Consider the following 18,611-nt stretch of genomic DNA (forward strand, 5'->3'; position numbering starts at 1 on the left):
CAGGACAGGGGGACAGAGGGTCCATCCTCTACAGGACAGGGGGACAGAGGGTCCATCCTCTACAGGACAGGGGGACAGAGGGTCCATCCTCTACAGGACAGGGGGACAGAGGGTCCATCCTCTACGGGACAGGGGGACAGAGGGTTAAGGTCTATTCCATGATAATTATGCCCCATTGCCTGGCTACACAGACAGTTTCTTCTCACCAATAAGTCTGGAACGGAGTAGCTCCTCGACCCTTCACCGAATGACAACACATTTGGGGCCGTCTAATTGGTCCAGAGTCAGGACACACGTGGGTAATGTGGCGGTGTGAAAATGTGTAATTGGCTTTGATACTCTGATTGGTTAGAGACAATCCAATCGCTGGTAAAACGCCCCTCGACACCACAAATGACTTGAATAATTGCCGTCTCAGACTAAAGTCTGTAGCGAACAACAGAGCAGCGGGGGAATGCAGAGTCGTCAGGCTAAGTGCTCAACAAGACGGCTAGACAAACTACTCACCCTATCGCAGGTCAGACACTGCACTGAGCTGACAATGGTCCCATCAAACACGTCTGATATCACACTACGGTACTTCTTCTGGCGCTTGCTCTTCGGTGAGGAAAACGAGGTCACTGCAGAGGTAGAGCGAGAGGCAAAGCGAGAGAGAGAGTCAGGCTACACATACAGTAATTCTTTCCATTGTCTACAGTCCTACTGTAGTGTCTTGCTCACTACATTACTACTGCAGTGTCTTTCTGCCTACATTACCACTGCAGTGTCTTGCTGCCTACATTCCTACTGCAGTGTCTTGCTCACTACATTACTACTGCAGTGTCTTTCTGCCTACATTACCACTGCAGTGTCTTGCTGCCTACATTACTACTGCAGTGTCTTTCTGCCTACATTACCACTGCAGTGTCTTACTGCCTACATTACCACTGCAGTGTCTTTCTGCCTACATTACCACTGCAGTGTCTTTCTGCCTACATTACTACTTTCTCTCTACATTACTACTGAATTGTCCCCAGAGAGATATTCTATGTGCTACATAGTACATACTTTTCAGATGGCTGGAGGAGATTCCTGGCCAGACACAGTTGTTCTTGGGTGGACTGGAGGACATCTTGGTGAAGGAGTGTCCTTCCATGGGGACTGGAGTCTGGGGTCGGGTGCTGCTGGAGACCACCTCGGGGAATGAGTCTGGAGCGAAGGGTGAGAGGAAGAGACTAGGGATGTTAACCTCCTCTTAAGGGGTCAGATTTTTTAAATAACGTTCAAGGTAAACGGACTATCTCTCAGGTCCAGATCGTAGAATATGCATATAATTTACAGATTAGGATAGAAAACACTCCAAAGTTTCCAAAACTTTCAAAATATTGTCTGTGAGTATAACAAAACTGATTCTGCAGGCGAAAACCTGAGAAAATCTAACCTGGAAGTGATAAAAAAATTTAAAAAAAGGTATCTGTGTTTCCTGGACCGTCTTTCTTCCATTTAAAGGGGTATCAACCAGATTCCTTTTCCAATGGCTTTTATTTTGAAAAATGAGCGAGATTTTTCAAAAGTAGTCAGGTGTCCTCTGAATAGTTCCTGCACACGAGAGAGGTAGCTCTCCATTTTCTTTTTCTCTCTTATTGAATAGGTTACGGTACGGTCGAAATATTATCGATTATGTTTGTTAAAAACAACCTGAGGATTGATTATAAAAAAACATTTGACATGTTTCTACGAACATTACGGATACATTTTGGAATTTGTCGAGCGGAACGAGGCTTTGGTTTTCTGAACATAACGCGCAACCCAAATGGCGTTTTTTTGTTATAAAAGTAATATTTATCGAACAAAAAGAACATTTGTTGTGTAACCGAGAGTCTCGTGAGTGCAAACATCCGAAGATTATCAAAGGTAAGCGATTAATTTGATTGCTTTTCTGACTTTCGTGACCATGCTAATTTGGGGCTAGCTGTTGTAGCATTGATTGATACACTCACAAAAGCTTGGATTTCTTTCGCTGTAAAGCATATTTTCAAAATCTGACACGATAGGTGGATTAACGACAAGCTAAGCTGTGTTTTGGTATATTTCACTTGTGATTGCATGATTATAAATATTTTTAGTAATATTTTTGAATTTGGCGCCCTGCAATTCTAGCGGTTGTTTAGGAAAGTGATCCCGCTAACGGGATTCGTAGCGCAGAGAAGTTAAAGGTTAACCGTTAAAAAAAACYGCTAGCCGGCGAAAATACATTTAACCGGTCAAGCTTATCGGACTATAGGTACATTTGCATAGAGGACTAAATTGTCACGTGTGTTTTTTGATGAGTCGTCATGTATCTTATTTATCACAAGTTTAGTTTGAGTGGAATATCAAATCACCTGTTGGATGGACGACAGCTCCTCAAAACGGCAGGTAGCCTCGTGGTTAGAGCGTTAGAKTAGTAACCGAAAAGTTGCTGGATCGAATCCCCCGAGCTGACAAAGTAAAACTCTGTCTTTCAGCCCCTGAACAAGACAGTTAACCCACTGTTCCCCAGTAGGCCGTCATTGTAAATAAGAATTTGTTTTTAACTGGACTTGCCTAGTAAAATAAAGTTTTTTTTTTAAATGTCAGCTACTTGGTCCTTCCGGACTGAAATACAGCGTAACAATTCTAAATCCAATCGCATGTTAAAAACCAAGTTGTGTTTAACTAAGAGGAATAGTTTATTTCTGAAGTCTTAATTGAAGCGTGCCTCCCAGTCGACCACTGGGGTGCACAGGCAACGGCAGGCGCCACGCYCCACTTTGCAATGAGCTGGAGGTAATACGCATTTGAAAACATAATACTCAAATCGTTTGAAACCTGAACGTTTTACTTCATATTACCAGGCATGTCTTGCCTTGCTTCATAGTAGCCTGGACAAAATACAACCGTGGAAACTGAGGCAATTATTATAGAACCACTTCCATATGCTCCAATGGAACCAGCATTTCTCTCCTGTTCTATTGGTTTTCATATCAACTTTATTTTGTTGTCCAGAAGATAAAAGGCACCATCCCGGTCGTATTATCACAACCCATCCCGGTCGTATTATCACAACCCATCCCGGTCGTATTATCACAACCCATCCCGGTCGTATTATCACAACCCATCCCGGTCGTATTATCAACCCATCCCGGTTATATTATCAACCCTATTATTAACACAATCCTGAGGTAACAGACAGGCTCAGCGGGCTAACACAATAACTGAGGTAGACAGACAGGCTCCGCGGGCTAACACAATACTGAAGGGTAGACCGACAGGCTCAGCCGGGCCTAACACAAAGACTGAAGGTAGACAGACAGGCCTCACGGGCTAACACAATACGAGGTAGACTCAGACAGGCTCAAGCGGCTATACACAATACTGAGCGTAGACAGACAGGCTCAGCGGGCTAACAACAATACTGAGGTCGACAGAACAGGCTCAGCGGGCCTAAACACAATACTGTAAGGTAGACAACAGGCTCAGCGGGCTCACACATACTGAGGTAGACAGACAGGCTCAGCGGGCTAACGACAAATGAGGTAGACCAGACAGGCTCAGCGGGCTTAACACAAAATACGAGCGTAGATCAGACACGGCTCAGCGGCTAACACAATGACGGAGGTAAGAGACAGGCTCAGCGGGCTAACACAATTACTGAGGTAGACAGACAGGCCTCAGGCCGGGCCTAACACAATATGAGGTAGACAGACAGCTCAGCGGGCCTAACACACTACTGAGGCTAGACAAGACAGGCTTCAGCGGCTAACACAATAGCTGAAGGTAGACAGACAGGCTCAGCGCGGCTAACAGAATTACTGAGGTAGACAGACAGGCTCAGCGGGCTAAAGAAATACTGAGGTAGACAGACATGCTTCAAGCGGGCTCAACAACATACTGAGGTAGACGACAGGCTCAGAGGGCCTAACAGAAATACTGAGGTAGACAGACAGGCCTCAGCGGGCTAACACAATACTGAGGTACACAGACAGTGTTGAGGTACACAGACAGGCTCAGCTAGACTGATGTGATGGTTTGAACCTACTTGATCCATCCATCCAGTCGTTCATAATTAAATAATCCAAGGTGTACCTACCAGCCATGTTTCCTTGTATCTGGACCTTGATGGCCCCCTGGCTGCTGATGATGGGCACGGCCTCGGAAGTGGTATCCACGTCTTTATATAGGTCTCCCCCTGACGACCCTGCGCCCCCTGACCCCCGATAGAGGTTGTTGATCAGGTTCTTCTCCTTCTGCCACTCCCTATTGGTCTGACGCGAGGAGTGGGAGGAGTCAGGTCCATCAGGGATCAGCATCTCTGCCTCGTTAGACTCCTCCCCCGACGGCGCCGCCGACCGACCATCCCCGCTCCCGCCTTTGTTGTCCGCCCGCTCGCTGCTGCCGCAAGACTCGCACGACTGGAAGTCGCCGTCAGATTGGCTGCGGCTGTCGTCGTCGGGGCAGTCGTCCATGGCGATGGCGTGCGAGTGTTGGTCGTTGTCGGGGGGCTCGGTCAGTGGCTCCTTCAGCTCCTCGTGGAGCTGYTCCATCAGACAGCGCAGGAACTCCTGAGAGTCCTGATGTAGACATAGATCACATAGAATATACTGTCATACATATACACACTGCATCAGACAGCGCAGGAACTCCTGAGAGTCCTGATGGAAACATTATAGGTTTATAGTTATAATATGGTTCTAGTCCTAATGGAAACATAGGTTTATAGTTATAATATGGTTCTAGTCCTAATGGAAACATTATAGGTTTATAGTTATAATATGGTTCTAGTCCTAATGGAAACGTTATAGGTTTATAGTATAGTTATAATATGGTTCTAGTCCTAATGGAAACATTATAGGTTTATAGTATAGTGATGTGGTCCTGATGGAAACGGATATTAAAAGATGTCCACAATGTAAAAGTGGAATTATGTTTATATTTCATTTTTTCCAAATCGATAAAAAAAGAAAAAAGAAATTTCTTGAATCAATAAGTATTCAACCCCTTTGTTATGACAAGCCTAAAACATGCATCCTGTTTGCAACAAGGCACTAACGTAATACTGAGGGGGAAAAAAGAATTAGAAAAAAAGTAATATGTTTGGGGCAAACCCCAATCCAACACATTACTGCGTACCACTCTCCATATGTTCAAGCATAATGGTGGCTGCATCATGTTATGGGTATGCTTGTCATCGTTAAGGACTGGAGAGTTTTTCAGGATAAAAAGAAAAGGAGCTAAGCACAAGCAAAATCCTAGAGGAAGGCCTGTTTCAGCTCTCTTTCCACCAGACACTGGGAGATGAATTCACCTTTCAGCAGGACAATAAACATACAACACAATGACAAATCAACACTGGAATTGCTTACCAAGGCGGCAGTGAATGTTCCTGTGTGGCCGAGTTACAGTTTTGATTTAAATCTACTTGAAAATGGTTTTCCAGAAACCATGACGACAGAGCTTGAAGAAAGTTGAAAATAATCAACGGGCAAAATGTTGCACAATCCAGGTGTTTTAGAGAATTACCCAGAATGACGCACAGCTCTTAGAGACTGGAATCTCTAAGGTGAATTTAGACATTTCTGTATTTAAAAAAAAATGTAAATAGCTAAAAACATGTTTTCATGTGTCATTATGGGGTATTGTGTGTAGATAGTGAGAGAAAAAAAAACAATTTACTCCATTTAGATTTCAGGACGTAACAACAAAATGTGTCAAATTCAAGCAACACGAAAATTTTCTGAAGGCACTGGTTATATTCCTCGTGGAGCTGATCCATCAGACAGCGCAAGAACCTCGGAGTCCAAATGTAAACATCTACACTGAACAAAAATATGCAAAAAGTGTTGGTCCCATGTTTCAGCATGATAATGCACGGCCCCATGTCACAAAGATCTGTACACAATTCCTGGAAGATGAAAAATGTCCCAGTTCTTCCATGGCCTGCATAATCAGACATGTCACCTATTGAGCACGTTTTGGGATTCTCTGGATCGACGTGTACGACAGGGTGTTCCAGTTCCCGGCAATATGCAGCAACTTGGCACAGCCATTGAAGAGGAGTGGGACAACATTCCACAATCAACAGTCTGATCAACTCTTACGTCAAGGAGATGCGTCGTGCTGCATGAGGCAAGCAGCGAACGTTAGCTATCAAGCTAACAAAGTTAATCCCAGATGAGTTTTCCAATGGAGCCCTCTTTGTCTGGAGAAGTAAATGAATGGTTTCAGTGCTGTAGGAGCTGTATCTACTACCTTGTTTCGGGACAAACCGGATCACTCAGGTGTTCCAATGCGGTAATTATTTGCTTGCAAAGGATTATTGACTTGAGGTGGCTTCCTTGATCTCGCAGGTCGCCAGCCTACGTAAGAAACTGGGGAAAACGCAGAGTGGAATGTTTACCTTTCTACGCCGGTGGATTGACGGCGTTCTCGCATGGTTGGATGGATGTCCGTCTTGTCGTTTGTTGTTAACCGACTGGCCAGTTATCCGGAGTACGTTCACCAGGGGATCCATCGCCTGCCTCTTCTCCCCCATCTGATAGGAGTCGAAAGAACACAGCAAGAGGAGCATGGCAATCAACGATGGTCGCATGTCACGAGCCGTGGAAGCCGAAGACAGCAGCCTGCCGRCAAGCAGCCTACACTCCCTACGAGAGGCCCGGAGCAGATACAAACAACGAATATCGCCGCCCTGGAGCCTGATCTTCGTGCACCTTTGTCGCTGGGGTACCTGTGTGTGTGGCCGCTGTGACTACTCCTTCCCCTACGATATCAAAGTCGACAACCTTCCGTCCCTGCTCTGGATCGAGCGGGGCTTCTCCATCTGTCGGAAGGAGCCTGCACCATCCTGTGAAGCATGGGAGTGGGTGGATTTTTTCGTCCTTCTCGCCAGCCGTGCTTTTGTGCAACTCCATGGTAAGAAATGCAACTTTTCCTGGTGCAAAAACAGAGTCCTACCCCACCAGTGCTGGAGTAAATTACATTACTAAGCTGCTCCCGAATATACTACGTCAGGACATGGAAATCGATTCTATCGTAGTCCATGTGGGTTTTAATGACATTATGAAGGGCAGCTCTGAACAGTTGAAACTGGATTTCAAAGAGCTGACTGACTCTCTGCTAGACACTAACAAAAGACCCATCATATCTGGCCCTGTGCCCTCTCTGAATCGTGTCATTGAATACTTTAGCAGGATTCTCTCTTCACAACTGGCTACGTGATTATTACAGCTTTTGTTGACAATTTCGATACCTTTCTGGTTTGGGATGAGTTGGACCGCAGAGTGAAGGAAAAGCAGCCAACAAGTGCTCAGCATATGTGGGATCTCCTTCAAGACTGTTGGAAAAACATTCCAGGTGAAGCTGGTTGAGAAAATGCCAAGAGTGTGCAAAGCTGTCAAGGCAAAGGTGGCTAAATATCAAATATATTTTGATTTGATGTCTTCACTATTATTCTACAATGTAGAAAATAGTTTTTTAAAAACCTGCAATGAGTAGGTGTGTCCAAACTTTTGAATGGTACTGTACACATTGCGTACGAGAACTAGGCTATATACAAGGGGTACCAGTACCAAGTTGATGTGCAGGAATACGATGTAAACATTTTGTGCAAAAAAGGTTAATGCAGATAGTTAAATAGTTAACCAAATAGCTACCCAGAGTAACTATGTATCAGTCTTATGGCCTGGGGGTAGAAGCTGTTCAAGATCCTGTTGGTTCCAGACTTGGTGCGTCGGTACCGCTTGCCGTGCGGTAGCAGAGAGAACTGTCTATGACTAGGGTGGCTGGAGTCTGACKATTTTTAGGGCCTTCCTCTGACAGGCATAGAGTTTTGCCACAGTGATGAACTGTGCCGTACGCACTACCCTCTGTAGCGCCTTGCGGTTGGACGCCAAGCGGTTGCCATACCAGGTGGTGATGCAGCCAGTCAAGATGCTCTCAATGGTGCAGCTGTAGAACTTTGAGGATCTGAGGGCCCATGCCAAATCTTTTCAGCTGTCTGAGGGGGAAGAGGTGTTGTCATGCCCTCTTCACGACTGTGTTGGTGTGTTTGGACCATGATAGGTCCTTAGTGATGTGGACAGCGAGGAATTGAAGCTCTCGACCCAATCCACTACAGCCCCTTCGATATGAATGGGGTCGTGTTCTGCCCTCTGTTTCCTGTAGTCCACAATCAGCTCCATTGTCTTGCTGACGTTGAGGGAGAGGTCTTTGTCCTGGTACCACACGGCCAGGTCTCTGACCTCCTCCTTATGGGCCATCTCATCGTTGTCGGTGATCAGGACAACCCCTGTCGTGTCGTAATGGTGCTGGAGTCGTGCGCAGCCATGCCGTTGTCGGTGAACAGGGAGTACAGGAGGGGACAAAGCACACACACCTTTGAGGGGCCCCCAGTGTTGAGGGTCAGCGTGGTGGAGTGGTTGTTGCCTACCGTCACCACCTGGGGGCTCGTCAGGAAGTCCAGGATCCAGTTGCGAAGGTGGTGTTCAGTCCCAGGGTCCTTAGCGTAGTGGTATGCTTTATAGGGATAATGGTGTAGCTGTAATCAATGACAAGCATTCTTACGTAGGTGTTCCTTTTGTCCAAGTGGGAAAGGGCGGTGTGGACTCAGAGTTCCTTCATCGGTATTGCTAATTTACAGCTTGCCTTGTAGTGCAGAGAAGAACAGTGCAGCGTATCAATTGAATATTCCCTGAGGAACATGCTTATAAAAATGGTGGCTGTTCGAGGAAAGAGACATGAAAGGACCTATTCTTCAACAGCAGTTTACTTTAACAGGCCAAGAGAAGACACCTGCCCGTCGGGAGTATTACAGGCCTAGAGAGACACTGCCCGTTGGAGTATTAACAGGCCAAGAGAAGAACCTGCCCGTCGGGAGTATTAACAGGCCTAGAGAAGACACCTGCCCGTTGGAGTATTAACAGGCCTAGAGAAGACACCTGCCCGTCGGAGTATTAACAGGCCTAGAGAAGACACCTGCCCGTTGGGAGTATTAACAGCCAAGAGAAGACACCTGCCCGTCGGGAGTATTAACAGGCCTAGAGAAGACACCTGCCCGTTGGGAGTATTAACAGGCCTAGAGAAGACACCTGCCCGTTGGGAGTATTAACAGGCCTAGAGAAGACACCTCCCCGTTGGGAGTATTAACAGGCCTAGAAGACGCCTCCCGTTGGAGTACTAACAGGCCTAGAGAAGACACCTGCCCGGTTGGGAGTACTAACAGGCCTAGAGAAGAACATCTGCCCGTTGGGAGTATTAACAGGCCTAGAGAAGACACCTGCCCGTTGGGAGTATTAACAGGCCTAGAGAAGACACCTCCCCGTTGGGAGTATTAAACAGGCCTAAAAGACGCCTCCCGTTGGGAGTACTAACAGGCCTAGAGAAGACACCTGCCCGTTGGGAGTAACTACAGCCTAGAGAAGACACCTGCCCGTTGGGAGTACTAAACAGCCCTAGAGAAGACACCTGCCCGTTGGGAGTATTAACATGCCTAGAGAAGACACCTGCCCGTTGGGAGTATTAACAGCCCTAGAAGAACCTGCCCGTTGGGAGTATTAGATATACTGGATATCTACCATAATACCAGCCTGAATGAGAACACACCTACCTGTGGGAGTATCCTCTGAACATGGGGTTAACAGCCTTGATCCCCTGAACAGATTGGTAGGGATCACATAGGATGGCCTAAAAGAGACAGAACAAGGTTAGGACGTCCTACAACACACAGCAGAAAGGTTTAGGACGGCCTACAACAACCACAGAACAAGGTTAGGACGTCTACAACACCAAGAGCAAGGTTAGACGCCCACAACACACGAACGTTAGGACGAGCCTACAGAGACCACAGAACAGGGTTGTGACGGCTACAGAGACCAAACAAGGTTAGGACGGCCTACAGAGACCAGAACAGGGTTAGGACGGCCTACAGAGACAGAACAAGGTTAGGACGGCCTACAGAGACCAGAAAAGGTTAGGACGGCTACAGAGACCAGAACAGGGTTAGGACAGCCTACAGAGACCAGAACAAGGTTAGGACGTCCTACAGAGACCAGAACAAGGTTAGGACAGCCTACAGAGACCAGAACAAGGTTAGGACAGCCACAGGGACCAGAACAAGGTTAGAACGGCCTACAGAGACCAGAACAGGTTCGGACGGCCTACAGAGACCAGAACAAGGTTAGACGGCCTACAGAGACCAGAACAAGGTTAGTAACGGCCAAAGAGACCAGAAACAGGTTAGGACGGCCTACAGAGACCAGAACAACAGGTTTAGTACGGCCTACAGAGACCAGAACAAGGTTAGGACGGCCTACAGAGACCAGAACAGGTTGGACGGCCTACAGAGAACAGAAACAGGGTTAGGACAGCCTACAGATACCAGAACAAGGTTAGGACGGCCCTACAGAGACCAGAACAAGGTTAGGCATGGCCTACAGAGACCAGAACAAGGTTAGTACGGCCTACAGAGACCAGTACAAGGTTAGTACGGCCTACGAGACCAGAACAAGGTTAGACGGTCTACAGAGACCAGAACAAGGTTAGTACAGCCTACAGAGACCAGAAACAAGGTTAGTTACGGCCTACAGAGACCAGAACAAGTTAGTACGGTCTTAAGAGACCAGAACAAGGTTAGGACGGGCCTAGAGACCAGAACAAGGTTAGACAGCCTACAGAGACCAGAACAAGGTTAGTACAGCCTACAGAGACCACAGAACAAGTTAGGACGGCGCTACAGAGACCCAGAAACCAAGGTTAGTACGGCCTAACACACCACAGAACAAGGTAGTACGTCCTACAACACCACAGAACGGTTAGACGGCCTACAGAGACCACAACAAGGTTAGGACAGCCTACAGAGACCACTTATAGGCTACGCCGCTCATTGATGACGCCTGCAGAATCTGTGAAAATAACCCAAAACATACTCTTCTAAACTGTCTGAACGGACAACACCACAGGTGAAGAGGACTGACTCAAAGGACAGCAGTGTACCTGTTCTTGTGCCAGAGGTCTGACACCAGTTTCTGGGTAGCTCTTACTCAGAGCAGGCTTCTTTGTCTGTCCTCACCAAGACTCCACCACTCCACAAAGAACTGGTTAGAGGAGACTAGAGAGAGAAGAACCGGTAGAGGAAGTCTGGAGAAAGGTCATACACATCTTAATACACGCACAAAAACAACAACGTACTGCACAGGGTGAGGTCTTGTGGAGGGTCTCCATTTTTGTTTTTACCTGAGGTCTGGCTGATTTCTTTGATTTTCCCATGATGTCAAGCAAAGAGCACTGAGTTTGAAGGTAGGCCTTGAAATACATTCACAGGTACACCTACAATTGACTCAAATTATCCTATCAGAAGCTTCTACAAGCCAGACACGACTTTTCTGGAATTTTCCAAGCTGTTTAAAGGCACAGTCACTTAGTGTATGTAAACTTCTGACCCACTGGAATTGTGATACAGTGAATTATAGTTAATATCTGTCTGTAAACAATTGTTAGAAAGATGCTTGTGTCGTGCACAAGTAGATGTCCTAACCGAACTTGCCAAACTATAGTTTGTTATCAGACATTTGTGGAGTGGTTGAAAACGAGTTTTAATGACTCCAACCTAAGTGTATGTAAACTTCCGACTTCAACTGTATGTATGTGTGTATAATAAAAACGCATTAAATTATTTTTCCCTCTCATCATCTACACACAAATACCCATAGTGACAAAGCAAACAGTGTTTTAAAAATAATAAATGTGATATTTCGTTTTACATAAGTATTCAGCCCTTAACTCATCTTTGTTGAAGCACCTCTGGCAGTGATTACAGCTTCGAGTCTTCTTGGGCATGACGCTACAACGCCTTGCAACCTGTATTTGTGACACATGCAGATCCTCTCAGCTCTGCGTTGTCTTGTCTGTATTTTTAGTTTTTAAGGTCATTGTCCTGTTGGAAGGTAACCCGTCGCCTCAGTCCGAGGTCCTGAGCGCTCTGGAGGAGTTGTCTCAAGTATCTCTCTGTACTTTGCTCTTTATCTTTCCCTTGATCCTGACTAGTCTCCCAGTCCCTGCCTCTGAAAAAACATCCCCACAGCATGTTGCTGCCACCACCATGCTTCAACCTGGCATCATCCCACGGTGTTCTCCAAGGCGTGCCGACTTGGCATTCAGCCAAAGACTTCAATCTTGGTTCATTAGACCAGAGAATCTTGTTTCTCATGGTGCTCGAGAGTCTTTAAGGTCCTTTTGGCAAACTCCACCGGGGCTGTCATGTGCCTCTTACTGAGGAAGTGGCTCATTGCCACTCTACCATAAAAGCCCTGATTGTGTGGAGTCTGCAGAGATGGTTTCTTCTGGAAGGTTCTCCATCTCCACAGAGGAATCTGGAGCTCTGTTAGCTGACCTTGGTTCTTGCTCACCCCCTGACTCAAGGCCTTCTCCCCCGATTGCTCAGTTGACCGGGCGGCCAGCTCTAGGAAGATCTTGTGTTCCAAACGTCTTCCTTTAAAGAATAATGGCAGCCACTGTGTTCTTGGGGCTTCAAATGCATACCAGAAATGTTTTGCCCTTCCCCAGATCTGTGACCTTCGACACAATCCTGTCTCGGAGCTCTCACGGACAAATTCCTTCGACTCAGGCTTGGGGTTTTTTTTTTTTCCTGACATGCACTGTCAACTGTGGGATCTTATATAAACAATTTACCAAGGGCGGCGGGTAGCCTAGTGGTTAGAGCGTTGGACTAGTAACCGAGCTGACAAGGTCAAATCTGTCGTTCTGCCCCTGAACAAGGCAGTTAACCCACTGTTCCTAYGCCGTCATTGAAAATAAGAATTTCTTCTTAACTGACWTGCCMKGTTAAATAAAGGTAAAATAKAATTACCACAAACACAGGTTGACTCCAATCAAGCTCCAATCAATGGAAACAGGATGCACCTGAGCTCAATTTCAAGTCTCATTGCAAAAGTTCTGAATACTTATGTAAATAAAAGGTCTCCGTTTATTTTTAATAGATTTGAAAAATATATATTTTTGCTTTGTCATTATAGGGTATTATGGGGCATGTAGATTGATGAGGGAAAAAAGTATTCAATCCATTTTAGAATTAGGCTGTAACATAACAAAATCAAAGGGGGTCTGAATACTTTCTGAAACCAGAGGACGACCGAGGATGGCATGGAGAAGGAGGATTGCGCTCACACTAAAATATCAATTTAGTATGACATTTTTAAATCAAACAAATGTTGAATTCCAAACTTAGCCTGTTTTCTTTTTTATTATGACAAAATGATGCAGTTGCATAAATTATAATCTTGATTGTGTTTCTTAGACTATTGTATAATTAATTAATATACAGTCCACTTTTTTCCTCGTGAGGCAATCCAATCCAACCAAGCTATGAGTGGGCTCTCGAAAGGCTTCCGGTAGGCAGACACCGCTTCTCCAATAGGAATCCCCCGTCACACTTGTAGGCGGTGTCATGGCGACGTCAGTAGAAACACATCATCAGGTCAAACGGTTGTGTCGCGTCGAACTGCGCATGTGCAGGCTTATCYAATCAAAACGCACTCCTTCGATATAACGCAGTTTTTGACTAAAATGAAAACGTGTCGGTCTCATTCACGAGGTTGGAGTAATAATGTTAAACTACTTAAGACATTGGCTTGAATCTAGGTTGTGGCCTTTATACTTTGAAAAAATGAACGTCTCATTGACTTCACAAACGCCGGCATAGTCCGTTTGGTCCGTTTCGCGCCTCTAGGTTTAGAAAAACTCTGTGGTTGAGTTGACTCTCTAAGGCAGGATGAAAACGACTACATTGACCATGATCCTTAGCAATTCTTTGGTGCCATTCAGCAATATGGCGGGCTTCAAATTCTTTAATAATACCAATAATAAGCTGTGTATTTTGTTAAATAAATAGAAATATTAACCTGTGATACAGCCTCTATACAAACCTTCATAACCCCTTTCCGGTAAACGGTTTATAACCCTCAAGCAAGGAGACGCGGCACAACCTGACAGGAACTGAGCCACTCTGAGGGGTGTGGTGTTATGGCCTGTGGGAATATGAGGTGTAGCCTGAAGCGTAAAACTCTGGCCCGTCACTGGCCTGCCCCAGACCAATACGACCTCGCTTTCAGCCTCAGACCGCCACAACCACACAGTATATTAAAGACCTCGAAGCCTGGAGCGCAAAGCTGGGCCCTCCACTGCACCTACTGTCCGCCAGCAGCCAAGACCCTCGTCTTCACCTCAGCCACCAACAAACACACAGGTACATATTAACAATTGGAAACCTGGAGCCGTAAATGGGCCCTCACTGCCCTGTCCCCCAGCACCAACCTCCAGCTTCACCGTCAGACCAACACAACCACAGTAATATGACTACCATCTGCGAAGAAATCGATTGGGATACTCGAGAGTCAACGGCCACAAATTTAAGTTCCTCTGGATGAATACCATTGGTCTATATCTAAGACCTTAAACAAAGCCACAACCCAACCATAATCATTGCTAGACTTGAGACAAATTTTACATCCACCTTTACAGATGTCAGAATTATTCCACTGTATCTTTGAAACCACTGTGAAAGGAGAAATCATTATTCAGTTCTGTCAATTAGTTTTTCTTTCACAATGAAATGCCTGTCAAGCATATGAGACATTCTGCTGTTGTCAATTACCTCCATTTACTGTTAATGTTAGTCCGAGATAAGGGATGGTTCTGAATCACCGTCTAAGACGAGGGACGAAGTTCTAGATGAGATGCGTTCTGATATGTCTAAAGAGAGAATCGGTTCTGAATGGTTCAGATGAGATGGGTTCTGATATGGTTTCTGAGTGATGTTTGAGTCTGAAGGAGGTTGCTGATATGGCTTCTAGATGAGGATGGTTTCTGATATGGTTCTAGATAAGGAGGTTCTAGATGAGGGTGGTTCTGAATAGGTTCCTAGATGAGGATGGGTTCTGATATGTTTGAGATGAGGATGGTTCTAGATGAGATGGTTCTGATAGGGTTCTGGTATGGGTTCTAATCAAGGTTCTTATTTCTGATGATGGTTCGATATGTTTCTAAGAGAGGCGTGGTTCTAGATGGATGGTTCTGATGATGGGTGTCTAGAGAGAAGGTTGATGGTTCTAATGCTGCGATCATGGTTCTAATTGAGGATGGGTTTTGATATTGTTTTAAAGATGAGATGGGTCCGATAATGGGTCTAGATGGAGGTGTTCCTGATATGGTTCTAGATGTGAGGGTGGTTTCTGATATAGGTTGGTTCTAGATGAGAGGTGGTTCTGATATCATTCGAGATGAGGGTGATTCTGATATGGTTCTAGATGATGGTGGTTCTGATATGGTTCAGAGAGGGTGTTGAGGTCCGATGGGTGTTCTGATATGGTTCTAGATGAGGAGGTGGTTTGAAGGATGGGTGGTCTAGATGATGGTACTTCTAAGAGGGTTTTGAAGCTTCTAGATGTGGTGTCTGATGATGCGTTCTAGATGAGGAATGGTCTGATAGGGTTCTAGATGAGGATGGTTCTGGAGTAGGTTCTTAGATTGAGGATGGTTTTACATGGTTCTAGATAGAGGGTGGTCTGATATGGTTCTAGATGAGTATGGTTTCTAGATGTGGTTCTAGATGAGGATGGTTCTGATATGGTTTCGAGGTGAGGGGGTTCTGTATGCGTCTAGATAAGGATGGTTCTAGATAGGGTGGTTCTGATATGGTCTTAGATGAGTGATGGTTCTGATATGGTTCTAGATGGTGGTTCTAGATGAGGATGGTTCTATAGGGTTCTGGTATGGTTCTAAGAGGAATGGTTCTGACATGGTTCTAGAGGAGGTGGTTCGATAATGGTTCTAGATGAATATGCGTTCTAGATGTGTTCTAGATAAGATGGGCGATGGTTCTAGATGAGGTGTTTATGATGAGAGTTCTGTAGTAGATGAGGATGTTCTGATAGGTTCTCGAGATGAGGATGTTCTGACATGGTTCTAGATGAGGGTGGTTCTGAATGCGTTCTAGATGAGGATGGTTCTGAATGTTCTAGATGGGGATGGTTATGATATGCGTTCTAGATGAGAGGATGATCTCGATATGGGTTTTAAGATGAGGATGGGTCTGATATAGGTTGTCTAGATGAGGTGAGTTCTGATATGGTTCTAGATGAGGTGGTGATGTCTGGTTCGAGAGGAGTTAGACTACTGTCTAGATATGGTGGTCTAGTATGTTGATAGATGTTCTGATATGGTTCTAGATGAGGGATGGTCTGATATCGGTTTTATGAGAGTCTGAAAGTGGTTCTGAGAATGATTCTAGTATGGTGGGGTTGCTAGGCTTAGAGGGTGAAAATGGTTCAGATGATGGCTCTGATTGGTTCTAGATAGGAGGGCTAGTAGGGTAAGCTTGAATGGCATAGTCATGAGGAGTTCTGTATACTGATGTAACCGAGTCAAGAGTAATTCTTGACTCGGTAGATGAAGAATTTGGTCGATAACGCCGCGTCTAATGCGGAGGTGGTTTTTTGTAATGTGAGTCTAGAGAGTGCTGGGTTCATTCTGAGCGATGAAGTAGGTGTGATGTTACCCGCCCATACTGCCCAAAGATCTGAACGAAAAGCTGATATGGTACCCCAGGACCGGGGGGTGGGGTCTGATCTTTCCGGAGTGTCTCCCAAACCTGAGGGTGGTGAGTCTGGTCAATATTCCGTTCGCATTCCCACCCTAGTCGGCGAACCGGGATGGGTTCTTAGATGAGGGTTGTTGTTCTAGATATGTGATGGTCTAAGTAGAGGGGACAAAAGGAGGGTACTTGATGAGATGGAATTTCTGATGATGGTTCTGGATGAGTTCCAGATTGGTTCTGTATATGGTCCTAGATAGAGGAATGGAGTTGTATCTGAATACGGGTTCTAGAATGGAGGATGGTTTCTGATAGGGTTCTAGATGAGGATGTTCTGATCATGGTTCTAGATGTGAGGTGGTGTGCTGATATGGTTCTAGATGAGGATGGATTCTAGATGATGGTTCTGATATAGTAGGTCTAGATGAGGTGGTACTAGATGAGGATGGTACAAGATGAGTGAGCTACTGATTGAGGAGGTCTGATAATAGTGTTCCTAGATGAGGATGGTTCTGATATGGTTCGCTAGAGTGAGGATGGTTCTAATATGGTATCCTAGATTGAGGATGGTTCTTGATAGGGTTCTAGATGAGGATGTTCTGATATGGTTCCTAGATAGAGGATGGTTCTGGATATGGTTCTAGATGAGGATGGTACTAGATGAGGGATGGTTTTCGATATTGGTACTAGATGAGGATTGGTTCCTGGCATGAGGATGGTTCTGATAGGGTTCTAGATGAGTGGGTTCTGATAGGGTTTAGATGAGATGAGCATCGGTTCTGCATGTTCTAGTATAGTGTGTGGTTTGATATGCGTTCAGGGTGAGTGGTTCTAGATGAGGATGGTTCTGATATGTTGTTCTCAGATGAGGATGGTTCTAGATGTGATGGTTCTATATGTTCTCGATGAGGGATGGGGTACAAAGATGAGGAGGGTACTTGATGGAGGATTGAGTTCGTGATTGGGTTCCTTAGATAGGATGGGTTCTCGATATGGTTCCTAGAATGAGGATGTTTGAATATGGTTCCTAGATGGATGGTCGATGTCTCGATATGAGTATGTGATTCTTCTCATGAATGAGGGAGCTGGTTCTGAGTTGTCTAGATTATTGGACTGGACTAGGAGAGGAGAGGTTGTATAGTGTAAGTGAGGTTGTGTCTCTGATATGATTCCTCGAGGGATGAGAACTTGTTTTAATATCTTCTAGTGAATTAGAGGATGGTTCTAATATGCGCTTAGTGTGGATGGTATGTTGAGCCGAAGTGTGTTTGATATGGTGTTATTACGAGGCTGGTTCTAAGGTGGTTTAGACAAGGTGAGTTCTAGGTTTAGACGATGGATTTCTGATGGGGTTTTATTCGTTTCCAGGAGCGATAGCGGAGCCAGAGGGGCATCCCACTTCTCTCGAGAATGCCCCCTACTAACTGGCTGTGTATAGACCTGGTATGGTAGACAGTGAGGAGGTCAGGACGAGCTTACGGTGGCTGCCAGAGGTTACGCGTCATCTGACTGGAGCGAACTTTCAATGCTCAAAGTAAGCATCAGCCATGCTTTCTCTGCTGTTCTCGAGCGGGATCTAACTCTTTTGTGTCCATCTCCTGTGGTCTGACGCGGACTGAAGAACATCCGGGAAACCTGCTATGATGACTCAGCTCCTCGGCTCCTCTCAAGTCAGTGGTAGACCCGTTAGAGTTTAAACCGATTAGATAGCGCTTGATGTCATCAAGTGCTTTCTTTTCATTGAGACCCATAGACATTAAACCGTCTGAGAGGTGTCGCTTGATGTCATCCAAGTGTTTCTATTGAGACCCATCGACCATATTACCAGGTTAGATTGCGCCATTGTCATCCAAGTAGTTCCTTGGAGCCCAGTAGGTCTCATGTTAAACCATTAATAGCGCTTGATGTCATCCAAGTGTTCTCTATGAAGACCCATAGGCATTACAGCCAGTTAGATAGCGGCATGTGTCATCCAAGTGTTCCTATATGGAAATCTCCCGGTTTGAAT

At 45.5% G+C, this 18,611-nt stretch overlaps 1 protein-coding gene across 1 annotated transcript in view; it reads left to right on the plus strand.

Moving 5' to 3' along the window:
• Window positions 1–148, plus strand: part of LOC139025669 (S-antigen protein-like) — a 4,812-nt gene extending 4,664 nt beyond the window's left edge. Inside the window, exon 4 of the mRNA XM_070440830.1 lies at window positions 4–148. Coding sequence (XP_070296931.1) covers window positions 4–148 — 145 coding nt within the window. The remainder of the gene's footprint in view (window positions 1–3) is intronic.
• The last annotated feature ends 18,463 nt before the right edge of the window (window positions 149–18,611 follow it).

This window comes from Salvelinus sp. IW2-2015, unplaced genomic scaffold, assembly GCF_002910315.2.
Source record: "Salvelinus sp. IW2-2015 unplaced genomic scaffold, ASM291031v2 Un_scaffold3044, whole genome shotgun sequence".
Lineage (NCBI taxonomy): Eukaryota > Metazoa > Chordata > Actinopteri > Salmoniformes > Salmonidae > Salvelinus > Salvelinus sp. IW2-2015.